General features: G+C 49.5%; 1 protein-coding gene across 2 annotated transcripts; it reads right to left on the reverse strand.

The window, feature by feature from the left end:
• Window positions 1-1,648: 1,648 nt before the first annotated feature.
• Window positions 1,649-23,569, reverse strand: TRIM25 (tripartite motif containing 25). 2 transcript variants are annotated; one of them, XM_082371895.1, is made up of 9 exons: window positions 22,882-23,568; window positions 18,610-18,705; window positions 14,743-14,976; window positions 12,444-12,615; window positions 10,872-10,937; window positions 8,634-8,660; window positions 8,226-8,309; window positions 8,049-8,147; window positions 1,649-6,568 (listed from the first exon to the last, which is right to left on the reverse strand). In XM_082371895.1, exons 1-9 carry the CDS (start codon window positions 23,476-23,478, stop codon window positions 6,042-6,044), a joined length of 1,902 nt encoding a protein of 633 aa, XP_082228021.1. In that variant the 5' UTR covers window positions 23,479-23,568; the 3' UTR covers window positions 1,649-6,041. The 2 variants fall into 2 exon arrangements, with proteins under 2 accessions (XP_082228021.1, XP_082228022.1); XM_082371896.1 differs by lacking the exons at window positions 8,049-8,147; window positions 8,226-8,309 and having other exon boundaries at window positions 22,882-23,569.
• Window positions 23,570-27,670: the final 4,101 nt, after the last annotated feature.

Consider the following 27,670-nt stretch of genomic DNA (forward strand, 5'->3'; position numbering starts at 1 on the left):
AATGTGTTTTAAACAGAAACAGACTCATAGATACAGAGAACAAAACAGGTTGTTGCTAGAGGGGAGGGGGTTGTGGGGATGAATGAAAGAGGTGAGGGAGACTGACGGTGACAGATGGTAACTAGACTTATCGTGGTGATCATCTTGTATAGAAATATTGAATCACTATATTGTGCATCTGGAGCTAACAATTATACTTCAATAAAAATTAAAAAACGCTTTATTGAGGTATAATTGACACAGTAAACTGCATATATTTAAGTTGTACAATTTGAGTTTTGACATATGCAAATACCCATGAAACTATCACCTTGATCAAGATAGTGAACATAACCATCTTCCCCTAAGTTTCCTCATGCCTCATTATAATCCCTCCCTGCAGCCTCTCCTGCCCACCCGCCTTCCGGGGCAATACCTGAACTGCTTTCTGTCACTATAGATAGTTTGCATTTTCTAGAGTTTTACATAAATGCAATCATACGCTATGTACTCTTTCACGTCTGGCTTTTTTCAGTCAGCATAATTATTTTGAGATTTATCTATGTTTTCATGTGCATCAATAGTTCCTTCCTTATACTGCTGAGCAGTTTTCCACTGTATGGCTACAGCAAAATTTGTTTATCTATTCACCCTGTTGATGGACACTTGGGTTGTTTCCAGTTTTTGCAAATAAACCTGCTATAAGAAATGTTTAAAAAGAAAGAAAGAACAGTGTAGTTTATTCTGACAAGTTGGTCAAGGGCTTATTCAAAGTTTGCAAGTCCTGCCATCTCTCTCTGACACCAGCTGGCATCCTGCAGTACAATTCTGCTGATAACCCCTGGAGTCGGAGTCAGATTCAGGCTCCACAGGCCAAAGGACACAGTCCCAGCAAGACTGCCCTCACTTCAGACCCCAGCCACACTTCAGGGGTTCCCAGGCCACCCACACTTCTGACCAACTGGCTACACACACGTCCAGAAGGCTTAGTTTGATCTGCTATAACAAAAATGCCATAAACTGGGTGGCTTAAACAAAAACACTTTTCTCACAGCTCTGAAGGCTGAAGTCCAAGAAGCAGGCGCTGGCAGATTCAGTGTCTGGTAAGGAACTGCTTCCTTGTTGATAGACAGCTGTCTTCTTGCTGTGTCCTCACACGACAGAAGGGGTGAGGGAGCTCTCTGGGGTCTCACGTATAAGGGCACTAACCCCATTCATGAGGGTGCCACCCTCTAATCACCTCCAATACCACCACACTGGGGGTGAGGTTTCAACATATGAATTGGGCGGCAGCACCAACCTCTGGTCTATAGCACACGACCTCCCCCAGCTTCAGTGTAAGTGTTACTCGAACTCACAGAGCTCAGGAAATCGCTACACTTATGATTACAGTTTTATTGTAAAGGATACAGATCAAGACTGCCCAAATGAAGAGACACATGGAGTGAGGTCCAGAAGGGACACCAACCCAGAGCTCCTGTGGAATCAGGGTGTTCAGTGGAGCTGAAACCATGCACCTCAGATTAGGACTTGAACCCATGTGCCGGGACTCAAACCCGGCCAAAACCCACGGTCTTCCAACTGAGATCACACACCTGGTTTCAGGACTTAATGAAGCTCAGGTTCTTGATGTCTCATTGCAGAAAGAATTCAGTGAGAGACAAAGTGATAGGTAAGAAGTGGCTTTATTTAGAAAGAAACACACTCCACAGACAGAGTGTGGGCCATCTCAGAAGCTGAGAGCAGCCCCAGGGTATGGGGTTCTCAGTTTTTATAGGGGTGGGTAATTTCATAGGCTAATGAGTGGGAGGAGTATTCCAGCTATTTCAGGAAGGGGTGGGGATTTAGAGGAATTGGGCCACCACCCACTTTTTGATCCTTATGGTAGGCCTTGGAACTGTCATGGTGCCTGTGGCTGTGTCATTTAGCTTGCTGATGTGTTAGAAAGAGCGTATACTGGGCTTCCCTGGTGGCACAGTGGTTAAGAATCCGCCTGCCAATGCAGGGGACATGGGTTCGAGCCCTGGTCCAGGAAGATCCCACATGCCACGCAGCAACTAAGCCCGTGCGCCACAACTACTGAGCCTGTGCTCTAGAGCCCACAAGCCACAGCTACTGAGCCCACGTGCCACAACTAATGAAGCCCGTGCACCTAGAGGCCATGCTACACAACAAGAGAAGCCACCACAATGAGAAGCCCACACACCGCAATGAAGAGTAGCCCCTGCTCGCCGCAACTAGAGAAAGCCCGCGCGCAGCAACAAAGACCCAATGCAGCCAAAAATAAAAATAAATAAAATAAATACACTTAAAAAAAAGAAGAGTGTATACTGAGGCTCAAGGTCTAGTGGAAGTCGACTTGTCCTCCAGCTTGGACTCATTTGCTTCTAATCAGTTTATGTCATGTCCTCGGGCTATGTCATTCTTTTAAATGTTGTGCCCTGCCCCCTTCCCTCCTGTTTCAGATCTTCGGGGTGCCCAGCTTTCATCAGGGACGACTGATTGAATCACTGACCACATATTTCAACTCGATTTCCAGCCCCTCTCCCCTCCTGGGGGTGAGGCTGGCTCGATGAGACCAACCCTCTAATCTCATGCCTGGTCTCTCTGCCGACCAGCCCCGATCCTGGGTCATCTCACTTCTTAGCATAAATTCAGGTGTGATCCAAGGGGCTCATGAATAATAAGGACTCTCCTATTACTGGGGAAATTCCAAGGATTTAGCATCTCCCCACCAGGAATAAGAGACAAGAGCCAGTCAAATTATTATTCAACAACCTCAAATCCATACCAACCACAACTCCTACCTCTCTTCAAACAAGGATAAAAATCCGTGAACAGGGCCCGTTGCTGGCTGGTTTTTGTTTCATTTTTTAAACTTTTTATTATAGAAATTTTCAAACAGAGGCAACAACAGAAGGAATCATACAATGAACCCTCCCACTTCCATCACTGTTTCCCTGATTACCCCATTGTGGTTTATTTACCTTTTCATTCATACCCCTCCCCTTTCTCCCCACCCCCATCCTGATGCAAAGCCCAGAAGGACATCTTATCTGGCTGAGATTTCAGCATCGAAAGCTTCCTGAGGCGCTGCCACACCCATGGCAGCCTCAAATGGGCTATAGTTCTGCTGAAATCTCAGCCCCCAGGCATCTGGGGGGGAGGCAGCCAGAGGCCCTTGGACACCTCATTTGCTGACTCCAGCATGACAGATAAGTAGTAACTTTCTACACACACTGCAATGTGTGAAACAATACCACACACAGCTTTATTGCATTCAAAGCTTCTAAGGCATGTCAGCCAGCCTTGGCCCTGGTATTTCTCGTGGGTTTCAGAAGATCTGTGTCTACAGCCCTTACTATCTCTGAAAGAATCAACTCTTAAAAATATAAGCTCAAGAATATAAGCTGAAATACTCCTAATTATTTAAAATCAATACAGGTGGGGCAGAATAAGGTAAGAAATAATGTATCAGTATTAGTTATAGATCACAGACCCATTTCAGAGTAATTATAACAGGAGAACCAATCAATCAGCCCTTGAATAATAAAAACTTGACCCTGACTTTTCGTTTATCACGCCAGAGTGACTGAGACAGCCCCTGATACCTAGGTTGGGAGAGTGTTTTTATGTCTGTGTATCTGGGAAGTTCTGACCCTTCCTCCAGGGTACCAGGGGCATCTAAGGAGGCACCTCCTCCATAATGGGATGTCAAGAGCGGTGAGTGGAGTCATCCAATACCTCCCCATCTGACTTACTTTGCAAAACGGGAAGTCAGATGAACACAAGATTCCCCCCAACTCTAGGACTCTAGTGTCGGGCACCGGCCCCGCAAGGCAAGGGAGGGGATGTAAAGTCTCACCACTGGAAACAGAATGGTTTGGAATGCCCCTCAGTTCACGGAAAGAACCCACACAGGGCTCACCTTGGGTTACCTGCTTGCCTCTCATCAACAGAGGGGCTCATGCTTCCCTTTCCTGAGCTGGATGATCGACCATCAGGGAACAGCCCTCTTGGCTGCCCTCATTTCTGCAGAAGAGCCCAAGCAGGACCTGTGGTTTAATCTTCTGCATTCTCCTCTAAACCCAGCTGTTTCCCGAGTATAAACTGGCTTCAAGCAAGGCTTTTGTTTCAGGAGATCAATGAAGATGCTTTGGACCATCTCCAAAAGCAGAGAAGAATCAACAAAGAACTTTTCTTCCCAGGAGCAAAGGAAGAAAACTTTTAAAAACCACATTTCAGCTATTGCAGGGGGATCTTCCCTACAAAGATGATTTCTCTCCCAAGGAAGTGGAAGTTCTTGTTGGGAGGTGACACAGATGAACACATCTGTCAGAAATATCAAGTGCTCTGGGCCTGACTAGAGTGCCCTGGGGGCCCAGCACAAGGCCCCAGAAGTGCTAACTTGTCAAACCTCCATATGGAAAGGCCTGGGGTCCCTGTCTCCAGTGGTATTGTCCTTTTCATACCACAAGGAGCCTGACCTCAGCTCTCCTCCTGGCAAAGCCCAGAGCAGGACACATTTCACCACAAGAGGTTACATTTCTCTCACTTTGGGGATCAGAACTTACATCCTGACAATGCCAGGATATAAGGAGCTTGGGAAATTCCAGCAATCCATTCACTCCCGCCCTGAGTGGACTGGGGTTATTTTCACTGCACAGAAACACTGCAGGAAAAATCGCCCCTTGTGCTTAAGCCTGGCACCTCCTTTCCTCCCTGGTCCTTAAGTCTTCCTGACCTTTTGCCTGGTCAATTCCTACATCTGGAATTGGCTCAAATGAGGAAGAAAGCAGAAAGGGCTAGGGCCGGTGACAGGCCTCCGACTCACCCAAGGCCCAGTGCTGGGTTGAACAGGAATGTTGCTGTTTCCCATGGATCTGCTGGAAGGCCCTTCTGGCCATAGGTAGTCAGCCCAGCAGGTGACCGAGTATGGTCCCTGAGGTAGCCACACCTGGCCTGTCTGCCTGACAGCGGGCTTAGCTGAACGCTCCACTGCGCTGGCCACGGTGGTATCTCCACCAGCCAGTGCAGGATCTCACAATCCTGGGGAACGGAGGCTACCACTGAGGAGAGTGATCAGTGAGAAGGCAAGACGCTCTGATAAGAGCAAAACCACCAACTGTGAACGCGGTCAGGGTCCCTCTTGCCTGGTGAAGAGCCTTGCCCCAAAGCCTGCGCTAGGGGAAGAAGCCTCCGTAGTTGCAGCCAAGGCATCTCTGCTGAGATGCCTTTCATGATACATGAGAGTGGGAGGGGTTTCTAGCCACATGGGACCTGGGTCACCTTGACCCTGAATCACAAATCCAAAACAGGCTGATTCAGATTATGGTTTGAAATCTTAGACTGAAAAGGTTCCTGTTGGACTAAACATTTTAAAACCATGGATGGGGTGCTGAGGTCCAAGACAGAAAGGGAAACAGTGGAGGAAAAGGACATACTTCTTTGGGAAACTCTGGTCTGGGTGAAGACCTGTTGTGCGTAGCTTCCCTCAAGCACAGAAAATAACCAGAAGTCTGAGCATTCACCCCAACTCCCACATGTAGGTAGTGGAGGGTGAATAATAATGAAATTCAATGACTTTGGAATTTTTTTAAAAATCTAGAGTTAAGTAGCTCTATAGAGAATCATCAAAACTCCAAGATTTGAAGGCTACTCCAGACAGCAGAGAGGCGGACACCAGAGGCCTAAGGAAGAACCCACAGTGGCTATAGATTATGTCCAAGAGCAGAGCGGCACTAATGACTTCACTCCCCAAAGCCCCACCCGGCCACCCAGCAGCCTGGAGATCTACCAGAACGAGGGGAGGGGGCCATCCTGCCTGATGGGCACCAGGAGGCAGAAAGGCTTCCTCACCCATAACGCAATCACCCCATCCCTTTCCCTGGCCAAAGCCATCCTCTTATCCCATCTCCCTAACCTCCCACCCTCACCAGCTCCCCTCCCATCCTTTCAGCCCCTGGGGACTCTCAGGAACCTCCCCGAGAGCTCCACCTACAGCATCTTCACTAGAGTCTTGGGCACCGCACAGGCAGTCAGGCCAAGCGTCCACAGCCTGCCTACTTGGAGCAGATGGAGAGCGTAGCACCTGTGGAGAACAGCCAGAAGGCCGGGTACAGAGCTTCAGCAAAGTCCACCTTGTACTTATACAACAAGTGGACCTTGTCAGCCACGGCGAAGAAGATGACAAAGCCATGGTCGCAGTTGAGAAGCACGCCCACTCGCGAGGCCTTTGTGGAGGGCAGGGTTTTCTCCACGTTGTTGTGCCAGGCAGAGACCTTGGTATTGAACCACTCCACGCACCAAGAGGCACTGTTGCGGCCGAGCCGGCTCTCAGGGCCCTGCCGTTCCATGCTGCCATAGCAGATGCCCACCCCACAGAAGTTGTTCTTCTGCAGCTCCACCTCCCAGTAGTGGATCCCTTTCTTGTAGCAGTGCAGGCCCAGCACCTGAGAGCAGTATGTGAACCTCTGGGGATGTTGTCGGTAGTTGTGGCATGTGTCAGCCACAGAAGCCACGGTGTAGTTCTCGGACAGAACCACCTTGCTGTGGGCAGTGTTGTAGTCCATGATGACTTTAACAGTATCTAAGGGAGCATCAACGAGTCAGTTACAAGGAGCCCAAAGTGCTCTCACTTTCAATCCTTTCCCTAACTGGTAATATGTACTCATTTGTTTCATCCATCCACCCATCCATCCATCCATTCTGTCTAGCCAGGCAGACATTTGTCCATCTCTCTATCCGTCAATCCAGCCGTCTGTGCATCTATTAGTCACCTATCTCTCTGTCTATTCCTCCATCTAAAACCATTTATTGAGCCCCTGGCTTATGCCAGATTCTATGCAGGATGTACAACCATGAACCAGACATGGTGCCTGGCCTCGTGGAGTTCACACTCCCACAAGCAAGGCAAGCCCGTCAGTAATGACAACACTATGGGCCCCGCACTCTGCTAAAGGGCAGGCACACTGCTGGAGGGACACAGCCACGGGGCAACGGGTAAAGGGTGGGGAGAGCACAGGGGAACACTTCACACGTGGGCTAGAACTGGAGCTGAGCGACAGGAAGAGGAGGAGAATTAAACAGAGGAGAGCAGAGGAGGGAGAAAGGCTATGCTCGGCAGAGGGGACAGTGAAGGCAAACGCGGAGTCACGAGGACGGTGGACAGGTGCTGGGACCAGGGAAGGCTGGGCAGCTGGGAGCACAGAGGCCACAGCAGGAGGAGAGGGACACATGGAGCCACAAGTAGAGAGCTAAGCGGTCTAGACTTTAATCGGTTGCAACGGGGAACCAATCAAGGTCTGTGAGCACACCAATGACCTGAATATACTCCTTGGTTGGGACACGAGCATGGCCTCCCCGCCCTTCCTGCCACACTTCCAGCCAGTTCTGGCAGGTCCGAAGACTGAGCAGAGATGAGTGCTGTCCCCACCCTCCACCTCCTCCCCAGGACACACCCATCTCTGCCCCTCCCGCTCACAGGGAACCCTGGACCAGTGGGAGACAGCAGGCACAGAAGGACAATCCCTAGCTTGGGAATTCAGGACTGGGGTTATCTGCCACTCCCTGGCTGGGAGGCTCAGGGAAGGATACTTTGCACTGGTTCTCCCCCAGGGCAAAATGAATGGCCTGGGAAAATGTCCTCTAAGATCCTAAGTCCCTAGAACTCACTTCCTCTGCTTACACGGCTGTATCACAGAGCGCAGGGGGCTCCACAAATCGGGGGCGGCGGGGGGAGGTTCTCGGGTGCCGGCCCGAGAACCAGGCATCCACTGCCCCCCAGCAAGCCTGCCGTGGCTGTGTGGAAAGGAGGGCCAGAGCGCACTTTGCAGAGAGAGGTTCTGGCCACTGCGTGGAAGTGAGCACAAGTGGAGGACGCTCTGTGGGTGAAGCTATGGGCGGGTGGCCCCTAGGCTGCCCTGGAGGAAGGAACTCCCACCACTTCCGGGCTGGAAGCCGGACAGGAGCAAGTAAGGGTGTGACAGAGTAGAGCACAGTGGGTCCTCTAGGGGAGAGGCTGACCAAGCTAGACGGAGGCAAGGGTAAGCAAGCCAGCAGCTACTCACACGCCAGGAGCTCAGGCCTGGACTTGGCTAGGAAGGTCTCCAGCACCTTGGCCTTGAGAGACACCGGGGTCGGCAGTACGGTGGGGACTTTGGCCTCAGCTGGATGAAGAACAGAGAGATGTTTTCAGAACAAACTCAGAGCGGGCAGCCCACTGCCCCTGGCCCACCAGAACTCACCCTCCTGGCCAGTTTGCTTGAGATCCACTAAATGTTCTGGGACTCCAAAGGTGGGAAGCTTGCTGGGTGAGGCAATGGTTGGGGCTGAGGGAGGAGACGCCATGAGTTGGGGACATGACAGAGTGACCTGATGGCCTATACTCCCTCCCACGCTGATTCTCAAGAGCTGCTTCCACAAACACACACCTGGACAGCCAGGGCGACACAAATGAGTCCAGACAGGGCAACACTCATCCTAGCGGTCTTACGCATTTACACTTGCCACCTCCAAGCCCAGGCCTGGCTGCCAGCACGGGACACAGTCACAGAGCCCAGACCCCCAAACCCACGGCTCAGCTTTCCCTGCTGGCATTTAGTTCTACACTCAGGCACTCAAGAAACAAAAAGATGCAGAAATGCGTAACTTACGAGGTTTCTTGGGTTTCTTTTCTTCTTCTGAAAAAGAAAATTTTCAGAATTAACATATTTTAAACACAATGACACTTTCAAAACACCATAATAACAATCAATGCACTCATGTGACCCATACAAATAAAGCTATGATGTTTTAACTTGAAAAATATAAGGGGTCAACAGGCAAATGAATCTACGGTGATAGAAACCTGAATCATGGTTTTGGTAGTGAGGGGCTCACTAATAAGGAGCACGAACGAATTTCCTGGAATAATGGAAATCTTTATCCTGATTTGGGTAATGGTAACACAGATGTATGTATTTGTCAAAATTAATCTAACTGTACTTTTAAGATCTGGGCATTTTACTGTAGGATTAAATCATATCTCCACAAAAGAAAAAATGCAAAACCAAACACAAAAGAAGACACACATAGGGAGCCAGCCAAAAAAATGTGCTTGCCAAGTATCACGATCATCTTTAGAAAGTATCCCGAGTGTGTGCCTGTGGGAACTGAGTTTAGCTAAAACACCCGTCCTCAAAGCATGGTCCCCAAACCAGCAGCAGCATCACCTGGGAAGCTGTAGGGATGCAAATTCTCAGACCCACCCAGACCAGCTGAAAACTGAGAGTCTGGGGGTGGGGCTCAGAAGTCTGTTACAAGCCCCTGGGATTGCAATGAGGCTCAAGGTTGAGCAGGCTAGAAGATTTCAGGTTCCCTTTCTGCTACCTTCCCCACCACTGAAATGACAAGGGGGGTTTTGGATCTCATCCCTGCCTGCCTGCAGGATCCTGTACATTCCAGACCAGCCCTGCTCTCTCCCCACCAGACCCTCCCTGGTCCCACATGCCCCACTGGCTCCCCGTTCCTCCCACTTCAGAGCCGTATTTCTCAGGAGTCGTTCTCACTCTCCCCGTCTCCCCCCCCTGCTCCTCTCCTGCCCACTGCCACTGGACCAGCATCTTGGCAGGACCCCGGGCTATGACGTTGGCTTCAGGCAAAGGGCCCCCTCCCCAGTCATCGCAATTCCTAGGAGCCTCATCCACAGTGATAAGCCTACCCTTTCCTTGCCTGTTTCCCTGCCTCAGCCCCGCCACAGCTCACTCACGTGAAGAGCGGGCCTTATGAAGTGGGGCAGCGGGAAGGAGGCTTTCAGGGGCTGTGCCTTGAGAAGGACACAGGTTTACAGTACTTGTCACCTCCTCTTCCACCTCCCTCTTCACACAAGGTGCCCTGCCACGTTTTCAGGCTCCACTGATGGCCCCCTCCTCACCTGCCCCAGGCACCCCAGTCCCCGACCCCATTCCACTCCGGAACTGGTACCACACATTTGTCTGCCACAGACAACCACTAAACACTAACACCAAGCAAACAACAACAAAAACCAGCCCGGAGTTCTCTCATCCCAACCACCCAATGGGGGGCAGCCCTCCTCCGTCCTCGCTGACTTTTTGGCCAACAGTTTGGTGACATATGCCTGTCCTTTAAAGAGCTTTCACCATCAGTGTCCCATGTGAACCTCACACAATAATCCCATGAGGTGGACATCATTATGGTCCAAAATTGATAGATGAGGAAACTGAGGACCATTCTTCACCCCAGTCCCACCCATCTCAACAAGGGTGATTTTGCCCCCAAGGGGGAGCAAAAATTGATTCTTAGGAGGTGAGGGGGAGAGAAGGATGGAAAAAACTTGTTCTTTTTATGTATAAAAGCACAGTGTATAAACAGATATATCATATGTGTGGTATTAAAATTTCATGGATGGGGGTGATTAGGAAAAAAATTTCTAAAAGGTCCTGAGAGGTAAGAGCAAAGGAGGGCAATACGGAAAAAAGGTTGAAGAGCTCTGTGATGGCAGAAACACATCCCAACCTGAGGCTGAACGGCACTGGGCTACGGTGAGGCTCAGCCTCTGCTCAGGGGGTCACCCCAAATGCCAGAACTCGGGCATCGTAAGTATTTCTCAAGACAAGCCAGCTTCGGTCATCTTGCTGTTCCAGGCAGTCAGAATATCCAGTGCTGATGGCCGGTCCTCCCGCGTGCCCCAGCAGGGCTCCTGCAACAGCCCCGCCACCGCCCCTCAGCGGGGTCAGGCAGCACTTGCCTCCAGGTGCGCCCGGGCCCCGCGGAGCCTGGGGTGGGCTGTGCTCCGCTGGAAGGAGCCGTGACGCCTGCTGGTACCTCAGCCCGAGCACCGCCTGCCACAGTCGCTGCTGCCCCAGGGACAGAGGTGGGGTTATTTTACTTACTTGGGCTCTTCTTCACAGGCCATGGGGGTTTCGGAATGTGCAGCAGGCCATGTCCTCCAGGGCCCCCTGTGCCAAAGAAGAAGAGGGTAGTCTATGCGGCTCTTCCAAACCAAGCCTAGGAGCCAGCCCCGCCGTCGGCAGGCGGGGAGAGGGCTTACAAAGTTGATTTCCGCTGACCTTCCCCATCCGATCGTTTACAAGCACTAGAAACAAGATAACTGAAAGACAAATTCGGTACGTTCCTTCCTTTCTCTGCCTTAAAATGTAGCCAGGGTGGACTCTTTCCTCCACCAGCACCCAGCTCCATGACCTCTGAACCGTCTGTGAGCTTTGGTTTCTTCCGACGTATGATGGGGATGACTCCCCTCGCTCGTGGTGGTGAGATCAAGATGCCTGGCATGTCGTGGTAGCTCCTTTCCCTCTGGTTTCTCTCACCCCTCCGTCCCCAGACCAGTGATCGCTGACATAGCAGAAAAACAAATATGCAGGGCTAATTCATCAATGGCTTTTGCCTCTGTGCCAGGCGCTGGGGAGAGTGTTGGATGAAAACAGACCCAGCCCCTGCCCTCACTGATCACAGTCTGGTGGGGGAGACACACGGGAATGGCAAGGAAGAGTGAAATGACAGGTGCGCAAAGGGCCCCAAGGGATGATAAGGACCCGGCAACCTGGTCTGAGGAGCAGGAGTGGCAACAGGGGAGGTTTGCTGAGAAATGTAATGTTTCAACTGATCTCTGAAGGGTGAGAGGAGTCACCTGGTGAAGATGTTGGAGTCTGAGCCCTCTAGGCAGTGGGGGACCATGTACAAAGGCCCTGTGGCAGGAAGCTTGACATATTTGAAGAATTGTAGAGTGTAGAGGGACTTATGGGAGGAGGGGGTAACTTCAGGGCTAACGAGACAGACGGGGCCTGACCAGGCAGGGGTTAACAGCCAGGGTCAAGAGTCTGGTCTGCAATCTAAAAGCAATGGAAAGTCTCTGAACAGGAGGCAGGGGAGAAGGTGCCAAGAAATCAGATCTGCATCCTGAAAAGCTCTCTCCAGCTGCAACAGGAGTGGATGCAGAGGGACTCATTAGGAAGCTGCCACAGGTGATTGCAATGGAGAGCAGGTGAGTGGTGGCCGGCAGTGAAACCAGCTGACTGAATCAGGAGATATTTAAGAAGCAAAATCTGACAATGGGTTGGATATAAGTGGAAGGGTAGGGGGTATCAAGGAGAAATTCCACGTTTCTCTGACCCCCCCAACTAGCCATTTCCCTACCAAATAACAATGAGAACCCAGAATCCATTCAACCCATCTGAGCCAACCTCAGACTCAGACAAAAAAAGCCTATCTAGAAAGACCCTTCATAACATCCAGCCCCCAAAAATATTTTAGGAAGGACAGCTACAATCTCAGGATGAGGCAAAAACTCCCCACTACCTCCTAGATGGAGGGCAGATGTTTTGTAACCCCCGAAACTCAAGCCCCAATGCTCCAGATCAAGATTTCTCTCCCACCCCAAAACACTGAGGGGACACATCCCATTTCAGGGGTCCCAGTGGAAAGCACAGGAGGTTGCTAATAGTTACCTGGGATGATGAGCTCCTCAGGCTTCTTGTCCTGGAGCTGTTTGAGGTACTGCTTCAGCTCATTTTTGAGCTCAGAGGTGCCCTGACAGACACCCTTTAGCAGCTCGTGATTCAGCTCCACCTTGGGGACGTAGACTGGCTTCGTCGTGATTCCTTGCAGTTTTGCTGCTTTCTGCAACAAGCCAGGGGGTTAGTTCAGGCAGCTCTGGTGAAGCCAGGGCCTGGGCTCAGGCCTCATGAACCCCAGAAAGAGCTTCCCTGTGCCCATGGGCACTAAGTCTAATCAGCCTCTCAAATGAGAGCCAGAGGTCACTGGGGGTTAAAGTGCCACTTCAAGACACAGCGATCTGGAGCTGGAAGGGCCCTCAGAGGTCGCTCACCTTACAAATGGGAAAACTGAAGTCAAAAATGACAAGTGTCTTGCCAGGACCTCTGCCAATTAGTGGCAGGCACAAAGCTGGGACCCAGATCTCCTGACCCCCATGAATAATGCTCTTTCCACCCCTCCAGCTGTGGCTGAAAAAGTACAGGAGACTCATCACCATGTCCATCCTGCAAGGACCAGCTCTGAACACGTGTCCTGAAGATAGACAGGAGTGCCTGGAAGGCTGCAGGACTCAGCCGCATATCCAACGGAAAAGAAGGATCTTACAGAAGCTTCCAAATTTGGAGACCAAATCATGCCATGCAGTATCAAGAGGACCAGATGTGGACTCAGAATCCTTCTGTAAGAGCTCAAGGCAGCCAGGTCAACAAACAGGAATGAGCACGTGCGACGAAACCTAATGCCATCCAGCCTAGGTGTGGCTAGAAGATCCTGAACAGAGAAGAGAAGGTTGCCAGGCACTCCTGTCCCTCCTCAGGACCTGAACGTGGAATCTGGGCCTTTGACGGGTCACAGCAGCACGTCACCCAATCAATGGGCCTCCCCAGAACATCTGCCGCGTGCCAGACACTCTGCCGTGCACTGGACATGCTAGGAGGATGAAGGGCCCCGCCCGAAAAGAGCTGACAGCTTTTTTTTTTTTTTTTCTTTTTCTTTGGCCACGCTGTGCGCATGCGGGATCTTAGTTCCCTGACCAGGGATTGAACCCACACCCCCCTGCATTGGGAGCACAGAGTCTTAACCACTGGACTGCCAGGGAAGTCCCCTGACAGCCTTTTAAACAGACATGAAAACAAGCACATCTAAAACAACGTTGTCGAGGGCAAGAGCAGAGGCAGGTAACATGCTCCGGATCGCCAGCAATGGCAGAATAACGGGATCCGAGGAAGATGGGGGAACTGGGGTTGCCCTGAACAAAGGACAGGGTTTACTAGGCAGAGGCCAGCCATGGCCTTCCCTCCCAATGCCCGGTGCATCTGACGAGTGCTCTGCTGTGGTTAGAGCACAGGGCATGGGCAGGGGGTGGCTGGCAAGACATGAGGCTGCTGGCAAAGGCAGGCTGGTCACCAAGGCCCTGTGGGAATGTGAAATCAGAAAGGGCGGGGAGGGGTGCCTGTGCTTTAGAGAGACACTTCCAGGGGCCGTGCAGAGGCGGGATGGAGCGAAGCGGTGGAGGCCTATGCAGTAGGCAGTATGCTAAGATGGCCCCCAAGACTCCCGCCTGCCCCGGGTACACATCCTATACATCCTCTCCTCCTGAGTATGAGCATGACTCTGAGTATGAAAGGATATTACTCCATGGTTAGGTTACATTACATGGAAAAACGGAAGGAATACTGCAGATGTAATGAAGATCCCAAATTTGTTGGTTTTGAGTTAATCAAAAAGATGATTCTCCCAGGTGGGCCTCACTTAATCAGGTAAAAGTCCTTAAAAGAAAAACGGGGCTTTCCTGGAGGGAGAAATTCTCTGCTGGTTTTGAGGAAGCCGGCTGCCAACTCGAAAGAGGGCCACACAGCGAGGAATCACAGCAGCCTCTAGGAACTGCGGGTGGCTCCTGCTGACAGCCAACAAGGACATGGGGACCCCAGTCCTGCACCACAGGGGACTGAGTTCTGCCAACAAGAATGTGAGCTTGGAAGACAACCTTGAGCTCCAAAAGGAATGTAGCCTGGTGAGACCTCAGCCATGCCCTGAGCCACAGAAGTGTGAGATAACAGATAACAGTGGTTCTTCTAAGCCACTCAGCTTGTGGTAAGTTGTCATGAAATGTAGAAAACTAACACAGCATGTGTCTCAGGGATGCTTCCCATGACCTCATACAGCCTCAACTCCTCGAGGGCCCCAATGCACCTACAGTCAACATCATGACGCTAGGCAGAAAGCGTATTCAATGTCCTCATCTTGACCCACCTCCAGAAACTCATACTCGTCCCCCTTAGTCAGGGCAAGTTCAATCTCCTCCTTCAGGGTCTGGATCTCACTCTTCTTCTTGAGGAGAACCTGATAAATGCTGTCGAACTTGCTGTTGACCCTCTTCTCCTCTTCCTTTATCTTTCGTGTGGAGCTGGCCTCTGAGGCATCAATGAGAGCCTTCATTTCCAGGTATTCTTGTCTCAGCTGGTCCATCTTCCTGTGTGCAACCTCCTGAGAAGCCAAAACAAGAGGGCATCCATCAGACTGGCAAAAAAGCTAAGCCTGAGACATGGAGCGCCAGGAACTCTTACCTATACTTCATGGGAATACAAACAGACGCAACCACTTTGGAGAGCAAGATCTGGTGTATTTGAAGGTGCTCATACCCTTTGACCCAGCAACTCAGTCTAGGAATATACTCTAGAAAAAATCTGGGGACTTCCCTGGTGGCGCAATGGATAAGACTCCGCACTCCCAATGCAGGGGGCCGGCGTTCAATCCCTGGTCAGGGAACTAGATCCCACATGCATGCTGGAACTAAGAGTTTGCATGCCACCACTAAGGAGCCCGCGAACCGCAAGTAAGGAGCCCACGTGCCGCAACTAAGGAGCTGGCGAGCCACAACTAAGGGGTCCTGGAGCCGCAACTAAGGAGCCCACCTGCCGCCACTAAGACCCCATGCAACCAAGTAAATAAAGAAAGAAAAAAATCTCAGAACCTGCCCAAGAGACACACAAGAATGCTCTAAGCAGCACTGTTTGAATTAGCAAAACCCTGGAAACAACCTGAATGTCTATCAATAGAAGACGGAAAATTATTCACAGGATGGAATATTAAACAGTAATAAGGGAAAAACAACTTGTAGAAGAAGACATACAGTATGATGCTCCTTACATAAAGGTTAGAAACAAACAGAATGGTAGTATTTATTGCCAAAGGAATACATACATACATATTAAAAGTATAAAGAAACACATGGGAATGGATAAATTCAGGATAGTGGTTACTTTTGGAAGAGAGGAAGGGGGATATAAAAAGGGAGAAGCAAAGCAGGGGCTTCATCTTCCGTGGCAATATTTTATTTCTTAAGCTGGAAAGCAGTTCATGAGTAATTTTTTTTTTTTTTAAAGAGTAGTTTTTTTTTTTTTAATTAATTTATTTAATTTGGCTATGTTGGGTCTTCGTTTCTGTGCGAGTGCTTTCTCTAGTTGTGGCAAGCAGGGGCCACTCCTCATCGCGGTGCGCGGGCCTCTCACTATCGCGGCCTCTCTTGTTGCGGAGCACAGGCTCCAGAAGCGCAGGCTCAGTAGCTGTGGCTCACGGGCCTAGTTGCTCCGCGGCATGTGGGATCTTCCCAGACCAGGGCTCCAACCCGTGTCCCCTGCATTGGCAGGCAGACTCCCAACCACTGCGCCACCAGGGAAGCCCCATGAGTAATTTTTTAAAGGGTATGAAGCTGCTCTAGAAAATTTCCTCTAGAACTACACTATCCAATACCATAGCTACTTGCTACATGTAGCTACAGAGCACTTGAACTATGGCTAGTCCAAGTTAAGATGTGCTATAAGTGTAAAATAAGAGGAATTTGAAATATCTCATTAATACTTTATACTGATTAAAATAATATTTTGGATATACTGAGTTAAATAAAATATATTATTCAAATTAATTTCATGTGTTATTCAAATTAGAGTTATATACAGTATAAGGCTCACTTTGTATTTCTAGCGGACAGCACTGCTCTAGAAGCTGCAGTTTCGCTTTACATGTTGGGAAACCTCAATAGCTCAGAATGAAACGTGACAAACAGAAACACACATAAGGGCTTCCCTGGTGGCGCAGTGGTTGAGAGTCTGCCTGCCAATGCAGGGGACGCGGGTTCGAGCCCTGGTCTGGGAGGATCCCACATGCCGCGGAGCAACTGGGCCCGTGAGCCACAACTGCTGAGCCTGCGCGTCTGGAGCCTGTGCTCCGCAACAAGAGAGGCCGCGATAGTGAGAGGCCCGCGCACCGCGATGAAGAGTGGCCCCCGCTTGCCGCAGCTAGGGGAAGCCCTCGCACAGAAACGAAGACCCAACTCAGCCAAAAATAAATAAATAAATAATAAAAATAAAGGAATTCCTTTAAAAAAAAAAAAAAAAAAGAAACACACATAAGAGGGACAGGAAGATTGGAATTCAATTATTTCTTTCTTTTTTGGCCACGCTGCGCGGCATATGGGATCTTAGTTCCCCGACTGGGGATTGAACCCATGCCTCCCTGCAGTGGAAGCACGGAGTCTTGACCACTGGACCGCCAGGGAAGTCCCGGGAATTCAATTATTTCTTTAACCAACACTTTACCCTGCCACCTCCAGTGTGACTACCAATGTCCCCGAGGATTCATCCTCCTTCTGCTCCCGTCACTAAGAGAACACCCCTGGAGTTTAGACCGGCACGTGGCTGCCCAGCCACAGACTACATTTCCCAGCATCCCCTGCAGCTGGGCTTGGTCATGTGACTAAGCTGCTCACGACAGGAGCGAAAGTGATAATGGCAACACTCTCCTTCCCTGTCCCCCTTCTCACAGGCTAGACCAAAGATGTAATGGTGACCCAGCTGCAACCAAAGAGATGAGGAAGGGCAATAAAAAGGAAAGATCCTGAACTCTGAAGGATCACATGGAGCAGAGCCATCCCACTAGCCTGGGTTGCTCAGGTCCCACTAGCCTGGGTTGCTCACCTGAACCGTCACAGGGAGCAAAATAAACGGCTATCTTAGTTAAACCTCTGATTTTGAGGGGTATCTCTGTTACAGCAGTTTAGCCTGCCCCCCAACTGATACAGGTATTTTCATGTGCATCCTTTCATTTAAGCCTCATAACTCACCTTTGGAAAGAAGTTGTGATTGCTTCAAAACTAAGGCTCAGAGATCTGCCAACACAGGCTAGTATTCTAACCCAGATTTCATCTAATTAAGCCACAGCTGTGGCAATAAAACTGAATGCTGCAGCTCCAGACCAGGATGCTTAAAAATCAAATCTTCTTTGAATATAAAAACACTGTAACCTTATAAAAACTGTAAAAAAACTAGAGGGAAAAAAATATCCCTAATTCTACCACTCCAACACTTGCAGTACTATTCCTTTACTATATTTCCTTCCAGTCTTTTTTCCTATACTTCCTGTAATGGGTTGAATGGCAGCCCCCCAAAAGATATGTCCATGTTTCAGAACTTAGAAAATGAGTCTTTGCAGATGTAATTAGGGTAGAAATCTTGAGATGAGATCATCCTGGATTACAAAGGTGAGCTCTAAATCCAATAGCAAGTGTCCTTATTAGAGACAAAAGAGAAGACGGAGGAGACCATGTGAAGATAGGGGCAGAGATTGGAGTGATGCAGCCACAAGCCAAGGAATGCCTGAGCCATGAGAGGCTGGAAGAGGCAAGGAAGGATTCTTCCCCAGAACCTTCGGAAAGAGTGTGGCCCTGTCGACACTTTGAATTTGAACTTCTGGCCTCCAGAACTGTGGGAGACCACATTTCTGTTGTTGTAAGCCAAGTCTGCAGTAACTTGTTACAGTCGCCCTAGAAACGAATACACTTTTTAAAAATAAATAGATGCAACTTTTACTTCCTGTTTTTCTCCCCCTTAAATCATAACCATTTTTTATATCACTATATTTTAACTCTAATTTTTAATGGTTGGGCTTGTAGGTAGGCTTTGAGTCTGTGAAGCATCTCTCTGGGCACATAGCTTTTTGCATGTTTCGCACGGTTGAAGTTGAATTCTGACACTGTGAGTGAACCTGACACGAGCCTTGTCCTCCCCAGAGGCGGAGGGAGGCTCCAGGGCCAGGCTGGTGGCGGGGAGCCCTGTCTCTCACCCGCACGTCCTGCTGCCTGGCTCTCACGTCCTCCAGTGCTCTCGACGCCCTGTTGATCTGACTGTACGTGACAGTCAGTTTATGCCTCAACTTGTTCTGCGGAGAAAACAAACCGAGTGAGAAAACACCCCATCCAGCCCCCCACCAAGCACCCAACACCAGTGACTGCCCTCAAGTCTATCCCACAGGTGTTTCCACCACCCCAAGTCTCACCCGCTTGTAGCTATTTTTTTATTAAGTTTTTTTTCTTTTTTTGATGTGGACCATTTTTCAAGTCTTTATTGAATTTGTTACAATATTGCTTCTGTTTTATGTTTTGGTTTTTTGGCCACGAGGCATGTGGGATCTTAGCTCCCTGACCAGGGATCAAACCCACACCCTCTGTACTGAAAGGTGAAGTCTTAACCACTGGACCGCCAGGGAAGTCCCTGCTTGTAGCTTTTTGAAGCATTCTCATATTTACTGCCTCCCTTCATCCTTTCAGGGTAACTGGACAGTAAAGAAGTTACAAGGATAGGATTTGGAGCCAGACAGACCAGACTCAATACCCAGCTCTCCAACTGTCTCTCACTTGTTTCTTTGGCCACGAAATAGATACCAACGCAACTGTTCCCACCCCGCGGGGCTAGTAGGAGAATTAACTGAAGCAGTGTAAGTCCTCAGCATAGTGCCTGGATCTTAGTCAGGACAAATGGCCTTAGTAAATTTCAGCTTGGATTATTATGAGCTTCTTCACTAGCACCCATTTTATAGATGATGAAACTGAGGCAAAGAGGACAGCAAGGTGGTCAAGCTCACACAGACAGAACGAGCTGGGACAGCTGCTTCAATAAGTGGCAGACGGGGTGGTTCAAACCAAGCCTCCCACTGCAAACAACCAGAAAAGGAGACAAAATATTGGGGGAGAGGGATCTACTAAAAACCAATGGGGAGCTAAGAAAGCAGGGAAGGATTATGTAATTAAGATCCAGAAGAAGGAAACCCAGAGAGATAAGGCTGGCATCGGGGGTTGTTCTCCCAGAGCCATCTGCCAGTTCCGGAAGACAGCTGGGAGGGCCTCTGTCAGCCTCGGAGAGGCAGGTGGACAAATATCAGAGTCCAAGGCTCACTTGACAAGCACCACAGGCAGGGACCTCCAAGGGCTAAACCTTAGGAATAGGGACGAACCAGCAGTAAACCAGCCATCGACAGTTCAGTCCCTGAAATTGAACTAAGGTGATTCAGAATTGCTAGGCACCTAGCCTTCAGATACAAAGGCTAATTATGCACAGTGGAAGCTAATATCACCCAAGGCCTCTTAGTATTGCCATAAATTTTCATAATCAATATCCAATTTCACCCTACTCAGGTGAAATGCTGGGGCATAGAAATGGGTAGGAAAATCACCACCACCACCACCATAATGGCAGCTAGTGTTTATCATGCACTTACTCCAAGCCAGGCATTGTTCTAGTGCTTTCCATGTATTAACTATGTAAAGCTAAAAACAACACTAGGAGGTAGAGGGTTATCCGCCCTTTACAGATGAGGTCACTGAAGCACAGAGTAATTAAGTGGCTTGCCCTAGGTCACATCGCTATTAACTAGTGTTACAAGATCCTGGTGTTACAATTACAGACTTGTGTCCAAACTGAGCACATAGGAAAATTCTAGAAAAAAATGTATGTCCCCTAACTAACTGGCTCAACAATACTCTGGCCCTCCCTTCCTCTTCCCTGCCTCTCCCACTCCACCAGTGACCTTGACTCTGGATTTGAACAACCCAGAGACAGTCACATGTAAAGGCTAGAAGCAGAGACCAAGGCCACACTAACTCAACCCCAAAAGCCCAAGTCATTGATAGTGTTTCAGATGTGACCTCTGTGACAATGCCCTTTGACCTGGTCTCTAACAGTGGCCAAGATGAACTGTGGGCCAAAGGCAGAAGGCCAGGCCCGGGCAGATCTGGCCTCACAGGTCTCAGAGCTGGAAGAGACCTCAGAATACCTGGGGGCTGCCAAATGTTTCACCTCCAAGACTCACGCTTAGTAGTACACCCCTGAACCCTGTATTTTGAAAGATTTTACCCACCATTAATCAAATGCATACAACAGTCCCCTGATGGTAGAGAGGGGCCCACAGGGCTATAGATGACGAAAGGAAAGCCACCAAGGACTTTGACAGCAGCGACAATCCCCTAATCAAGGGTAGAGAACTTTTCGAAGTTCTGAGGATCCCTTCACAGACTGGGGACTTGGGTCCTCCACGTGGGAGGCACCAGAGTCCTGAGTCCGCCCCACACCAGTGACCGAGCCAAGCTGGGCTGGCTCTGCCACCAGTGCTGACCAGCAGCAGGGCTGGAAAAGGAGACAGGTTAAAGGACTCAGCAAGCCAGGACAACGAGGGGTAGGGGAGAGATGGCAGGAAAGCCTTGTTAAAAGGATTAAAAAGCCAAGTGTGTATGGCATACAAATAATCTGGGCGCAGACTCCAGCTCCAGGCCCTGGAGGCTGAGAGGGAGCTGGGGCTCCAGACCAGGGGGAAATGGGTCCTTCTACCTCCTGGGAAGAACTTCTAGAAGGGTCTTTCGATAGGAGCCAGGCTGCCCTAGTCCTCAGAACCATGCATCCTGAGGCAATGAAGATCTGGGCAGCCTAACACCCTCTATGCAGCAAACTCTCCTCAGGGAATTTCTGCGTGAACAGAAATGATAGTGGCAGTTCTATGGAGCATTAGCGAACTGTAAAACGCCATTTATGAAACACCTCATTTAATCCTCCCAATAACCTTCTGAGATAGGTACTATTATTGTGTCCTTTTTTTGAGTTCCTAGCTAGGAAGCAGAGCCAGAATTCAAACGCAGATCTCAACATCCAGCTCTGGTCGGAGCCCGTGTCAACCAGCCTGACCCTGGGGCCCGCCTATGAGGCACTTCCCACACAGTTCATCCCTCCGGAGCCTCCTGGTCACCCTTGGAGGTGGGGAGGGAATGCTGTTAATCCCATTTTACGGATGAAGTTGAGGTTCAGAGAACTCGGTGACTTGCCCTGAACCACAGCGGATGCAAGGCAGCGCAGGGCTCCAGCCTTCGAAGGCCAGGCAGGTCCTTTCCTGCAACAGGTAGAGGCCCAGGTAGGCTGGGCCTGAGATGGTGGTACCCCCAAAGTCAACTGTCAGGCACTGCCTGACGTCTGACTTCTGGGACTCAGGGAGGAAGTACACAGAAACCCAGCTCAGACTGGAGAAGCAGACCAGGCCAGGGAGGAGCCGTGTCCGGACGGGAGCAAAGCCTGCACCCTGGCCCTGGCGCCACTGCAAACCTCCCACAGGCCTCACGTCTCCTCTGATCACACGAGGACAGCCCTTGTTCTCCCTGACAGCGCTGCGAGAGTGAAAGGAAATCAGGCTTCACTCTGGAGCTCAGACTGATACAATGAAAAGTAGTTAGACTACACCTTTTCAGCCTCTGCCTCGAGTCCACAGGGGGAAATTACGATCCCCAAACCACTGAAATCATCACAGACACAGAAGGCCCCTTAGGAATGAATCCACCCGGTCCCACCTCCTCACTTTACTGATGAGGACCAGTCCTGTGCTTTAAAGTGGCACAGGAAGTATATAGGGCGCTGTGGTGCAGGAGCGTGGCTCGGCATCCTATCCAGGGATTCCTGGGACTCTGCCCACCCTCCCTGGTCACTGGAAGTCTCTGGCTCACCAAAGGCTTTTTCTCACATGACCTCAGGAATGTCCTATGCTCTGAACTCTGCGGACTTGGCTTTGAGGCTGGTCCATAGGGAGAAACGGCAAATGTGGAGTCAGACCAGCTGGGGGCCCAATGCCCACTTGGCCACTTGGGTTAGCTCACGTTAAATTAACTTCTCTGAACCTCCATTTCCTCAGCTGTAAATAACTAATTATACCCACCTCCTGGGTGCTACCCGGATTTATTCAGACAACAGAGGTAACCTCTAGCGCTCATATTTGATGTTCAAAACCCTGTACTAAACATGTCAGACAAGTGCTAGCCTCAAGGCAAGCAACATCCCTCTGTATAATGGGTGAGAGGGGTCGGGGCAGAGAAGGTGGACCAGGAATGATCCAGGAGGGCTGTATGTTCTCCCAGCCCCTTTCTACCTGGACACTGGGGATGCCCCTGCCCTGATCTCAGGCCCAGCAAGGCCCATTGCCCCGCACCCAGGTGATCCAAGTAGGCCAAGATGCCCACAGTGGTGCCCACTGCACAACCCAGCAGGCCCAGGCTGCCCCTCTGGGCCCTCGCCCGCCAACCCCTACCTCCAGGTCAGCGCTGGCCTGACTCAGGGGCGCAGGCGAGCAGGTCTTGTGCTCCACCACGCAGATGTGGCAGATGCACTCGCCGTGCTCAGGGCAGAAGAAGTCCCGCAGCCGGTTGTGCTGGGGGCACTTGCGGCGCATCAGCTCACGGATGGGCGGCTGCAGCGGGTGGTCCCGGAAGGCGGGGCTGTCGAGATGCGGCCGCAGGTGCTCCTGGCAGAAGGAGGCCATGCACACCAGGCACGTCTTGACGGCGGTCGCCTGCAGGCAGTGGTCGCAAGCCACCTGGCCGGCCGGGCTGGGGGCGGCGGCCCGGGTGGGCGGCGTCCAGTCGTCGGGGAGCTCGGGACGGGCCTGCTCGGCCTGCAGGAACTGCTCCACCACCGCACACAACACCGTGTTCTTGTGCAGCTGTGGCCGCGTCTGGAAGCCGGTGCGGCACTGCGGGCACAGGTACGGCGGGTCCTGGACGGCCCACGTCTGGTCCAGGCACGACCCGCAGAAGTTGTGGCCGCAGGGCGTGGTGACCGGCTCCTTGAAGGGCTCCAGGCAGATGGAGCACGACAGCTCCTCGGCCAGGGGGCACAGCTCCGCCATGGCGCTCCTGGGGGGACCCGACGGGACGCGCTGGAGCCGCTGCCGCGTCTGCTGCACTACCGCCCGGAAGCCACCAAGGAAACGAAACTGAGCGGCGCGAGGGGCGGTCCCCGGCCCTTTCGGGAAGTCACGTGGGGCGGGCGGGGAGCGCGGGGGGTGGGGCGGGCCGCGCGGGCCCCCGGGGGTTGATGAGGTGCGAGTTGCGACATTCGTATCCCGGTGGTTTCCGGGGGTTGGGTGCGGGGCGCTGGGCTCGGGGTTTCAGACGAGCCTCTGGACCACCAGCGGGTTCTTGCGGCCACTCTGCGGATGAGGAAACTGACGCCTCGCGTGATGAACCCCGGATCCCGGGAGTGAGGGGCCTACTGCACAGAAGCCCCTGCAGCGGGCCCCTCCCTTCGGAGAACTCATCCGGGCAGGAGTTGTCCCCCCGCCCCCGCGAGCACGGCTGTCCTAGCAGGACAGGGGTTTTAAAAAAATAACTGCAGGAGCAGTAAACGACTGACTACCTTTTTTTTTTTTTTTTTTTTTTTTGATCCTTCCTTTCTCTTCCCTGGTCCTGGGCTCTGACGGAAAGGCTTACAATCTCTGCAGGCTGGAGCCCGTGGTCACACACCCACACACTCAGGCTTAAACTTGGTGATTTCTTTCCATGCCGCCGATATAACATGCTTTTTATTTTATTTTCCATTTCTACTTTACTGGAGTTCGGAGTCATCCCAGTTTAACAAAGTTTTCCTCTCACACACATACAAACACACTTGCCCGTGCACACACACACGGATATAATTTTGAAACATTTTTCTCAAAATTGTTTATTTAGGTTTATTTTCTTTCATTTATTTTTAGCTTTGTTTCCCTCCCTGCTCTGGCCTGGGTGCAGGTAAAGTGGGTGTACAATGAGGGAGAAGTGTTCAAGAGAGGGGATGGGGAGCAAAGAGAAAGATAGTGTTTCGGGAGGGGTAAGCTGGAGTTTGCTTTGGGGATAGGGTGGGCAGCAAAAAGGTAAATGCTAATCGTGATCACTACTATTTATGGGGCACCTGCTGGGTGCTAGACAAGTCATAGATATCCTTATAATCTCTTATAATCCTTGTAAGCACTACTAGACAGTCATATCATTTTACAGATGAGGGTCACATATTTTATACAAAATAGGACTGGGATGCTAGCTCAGGATTGCTTTATTTAATATCCTAATTCCCGCTTTTCCTGTAGTAATGGTAACAGTAATAGTAATTACTATAGTAATATAGTAATAGTTATTCTATTCCTCCAGGACTCTTTACCCCATTTCTTCTCTTTCATATTGCGTTGTTATTTGCACGAGAAGAAGGAAGACAGAAGAATGAGGAGGGTAGGAAATTAAGATTTATTTATCTATTTAGTATCTCATTTAATTCTCCCACTAAATCTTTGAGGTATAGTTATCTCATGGTACAGATGAGAAAACAGAGGCTTAGAGAAACTAAATAACTTGCCTAAGGTAATGGTTATTGGCATCCAGACTATCTGATTCCAGAAGCAAAGCATTTCCTACTATAAAATGCTGCCCCGCCTCCATAGGGAGCAGTTGCCAGGAAATGAACACTATGAAATCCCCTCTGACCTAGCTCTTGTGTGCGAGGTGAGCTGACTCATGCCAGAAGGCTTGCAGAACTCTCCTTCCAGGCAGAGAAGTTTAAAAAGGCTGGTTAGCCAGTGAGGAACACTAGGAGGGGCATACTTTATGTTTATCAAATTCTATGCAGTAGATATTTACTAAGACCTACCTAAATACATTCCACTGTGGTTAGAGAATATACTTTGTATTATTTCAATCCTTTAAATTTATTGAGACCCAAATGTGGTCTGTCTTCTTATTGGTTACTATTTGTATGGTGTCTCTTTTTCTAGCCTTTTACTTTCAACCTATTTGTATCTTTGAAACTAAAGTGTGGTTCTTGTGTACAGCATGTAGTCAGATCATGTTTTTTGTGCATTCTGCCAGTCTCTGCCTTTTAATTGGAGCATCTAATCCATTTACATTAAATTACTAAAAAGATAGCATTTACATCTGCCATTCACTACCTATTTTTATGTTATATATCTTTTTTGCTTTTCAATTTCTCTATTACTGCCTTCTTCTGTGTTAAATATTTTCTAATATACTCTTTTTATTCCTTTGTTATTTCTTCCATCTTCTTTCTGCCCTCCTTCCTCTCCTCTCCTTTAGGAACTCACATCATGTGTATGTTGGTGAGCTTGTTGATGTCTCACAGGTGTTTGAGCCTCTGTTCATTTTTCTTTATTCTTTTTCTTTTCTGTTTCACAGACTGGATCATCTCAGTTGATCTATGTCCTGATTCATGAATTCTCTCTTCTGCCTGATCAAATCTGCTGTTGAGCCCCTCTAGTGAATTTTTCATTTCAGTTATTGTACTGTTCAACTCCAGAATTTCCATCTGGTTCTTTTTTTTTTTAATTTATTTATTTTTATTTATTTATGGCTGTGTTGGGTCTTCGTTTCTGTGCGAGGGCTTTCTCCAGTTGTGGCAAGCGGGGGCCACTCTTCATCATGGTGCGCGGGCCTCTCGCTATCGCAGCCTCTCTTGTTGCGGAGCACAGGCTCCAGACGCGCAGGCTCAGTAATTGTGGCTCACGGGCCCAGTTGCTCCGCGGCATGTGGGATCCTCCCAGACCAGGGCTCGAACCCGTGTCCCCCACGTTGGCAGGCAGATTCTCAACCACTGCGCCACCAGGGAAGCCCCCATTTGGTTCTTTTTAAAAAATAATAATAATTTCTATTTCCTTACTGATACTCTGTTTAAAGAGACATCATTCTCATGCTTTCCTTTATTTCTTTAGACATGATTTCCTAATGTTCTTGGAACATTTAAAAATAACTGATGTAAAGTATTTGTCTAGAAAGTCCAACATCTGTGCTTACTCAGAGACAGTTTCTGTTAATTTTTTTTTCTTATATGAGCCATGTTTTCTTGTTTCTTTGTATGTATCACCAACTGTCATCAATTTTTTGTTCAAAACTGGACATGGACATTTAAAATAACACAATGTGGCACTGTGGACACCAGATTCCCCCCTTCCCAGGGTTTGTTGTTGTGGCTGTTTGTTGTTGTTATTTGTTTAGTGACTTTTCTGAATTAATTCCGTAAAGTGTGTATTCTTCATCATGTGTTTCTCTAAACTCTCTGCTTGGTTAGCTTCCTGATCAGCTAATGACTAGATAAGGATTTCCTTAAGTGCCTAAAACCAATAAGCTTCCCAGTGTTTTCCAAGGACTTGGAGTTATTTGCAGACTATTGGTTTTTAAGACTACCATGGAGCTAGGGTGGGGGTAATGGGAAAAGGTCAAGTTAAAACCCCACAAAGGGCTTCCCTGGTGGCGCAGTGGTTGAGAGTCTGCCTGCCAATGCAGGGGACACGGGTTCGCGCCCTGGTCTGGGAGGATCCCACATGCCGCGGAGCAACTGGGCCCGTGAGCCACAACTACTGAGCCTGCGCATCTGGAGCCTGTGCTCCGCAACAAGAGAGGCCACGATAGTGAGAGGCCCGCGCACCGCAATGAAGAGTGGCCCCCGCTTGCCGCAACTAGAGAAAGCCCTAGCACAGAAACGAAGACACAACATAGCAATCAATCAATCAATCAATAAATCTTTAAAAAAAAAAAAAAAAAAACCCCACAAAGCCTGCTGTTCTTACCAAGATTCAACCACTTTCTTTGAATAAGCATTTTTCTGAATTGTTGCAAGCTTTTTGCTAATTTACAGAGTTCTGAAAAAGTTGATCCTGACAATTTTTGCTAGTTTTCTTTTATGGAGGCAGAATTTTCAGGGGTCCTTATTCTGCCATATTACTCTTTTAATGTCAGTAGACTCTGTAGTAGTAACCCCTCTTGCGTTCCTGATTTAAGTAATCTGTGTTTTCTTTCTTTTTTCTTGATTAATCCATCTAATAGATTATTTATTTTATTAATTTTTTCAAAGAACCAGCTTTTGGCTTTAATTTTCTCTGCTCTTTTTTTCATTGATTTCTTCTCATATCTGTTATTTCCTTCTATTTACTTTTGGTTTAATTTGCTCTTCTTTTTCAAGTTTATTAAGCTGGAACATCAGATCATTATTGTTAAACTTTCTTCTTGTCTAATATAGGTATTTAAAAATATAAATCTCCCTCTAAGCACTGTTTTAGC

The sequence above is a fragment of the Balaenoptera borealis genome (assembly GCF_965194805.1).
Source record: "Balaenoptera borealis genome assembly, chromosome: 20".
Taxonomy (NCBI): domain Eukaryota; kingdom Metazoa; phylum Chordata; class Mammalia; order Artiodactyla; family Balaenopteridae; genus Balaenoptera; species Balaenoptera borealis.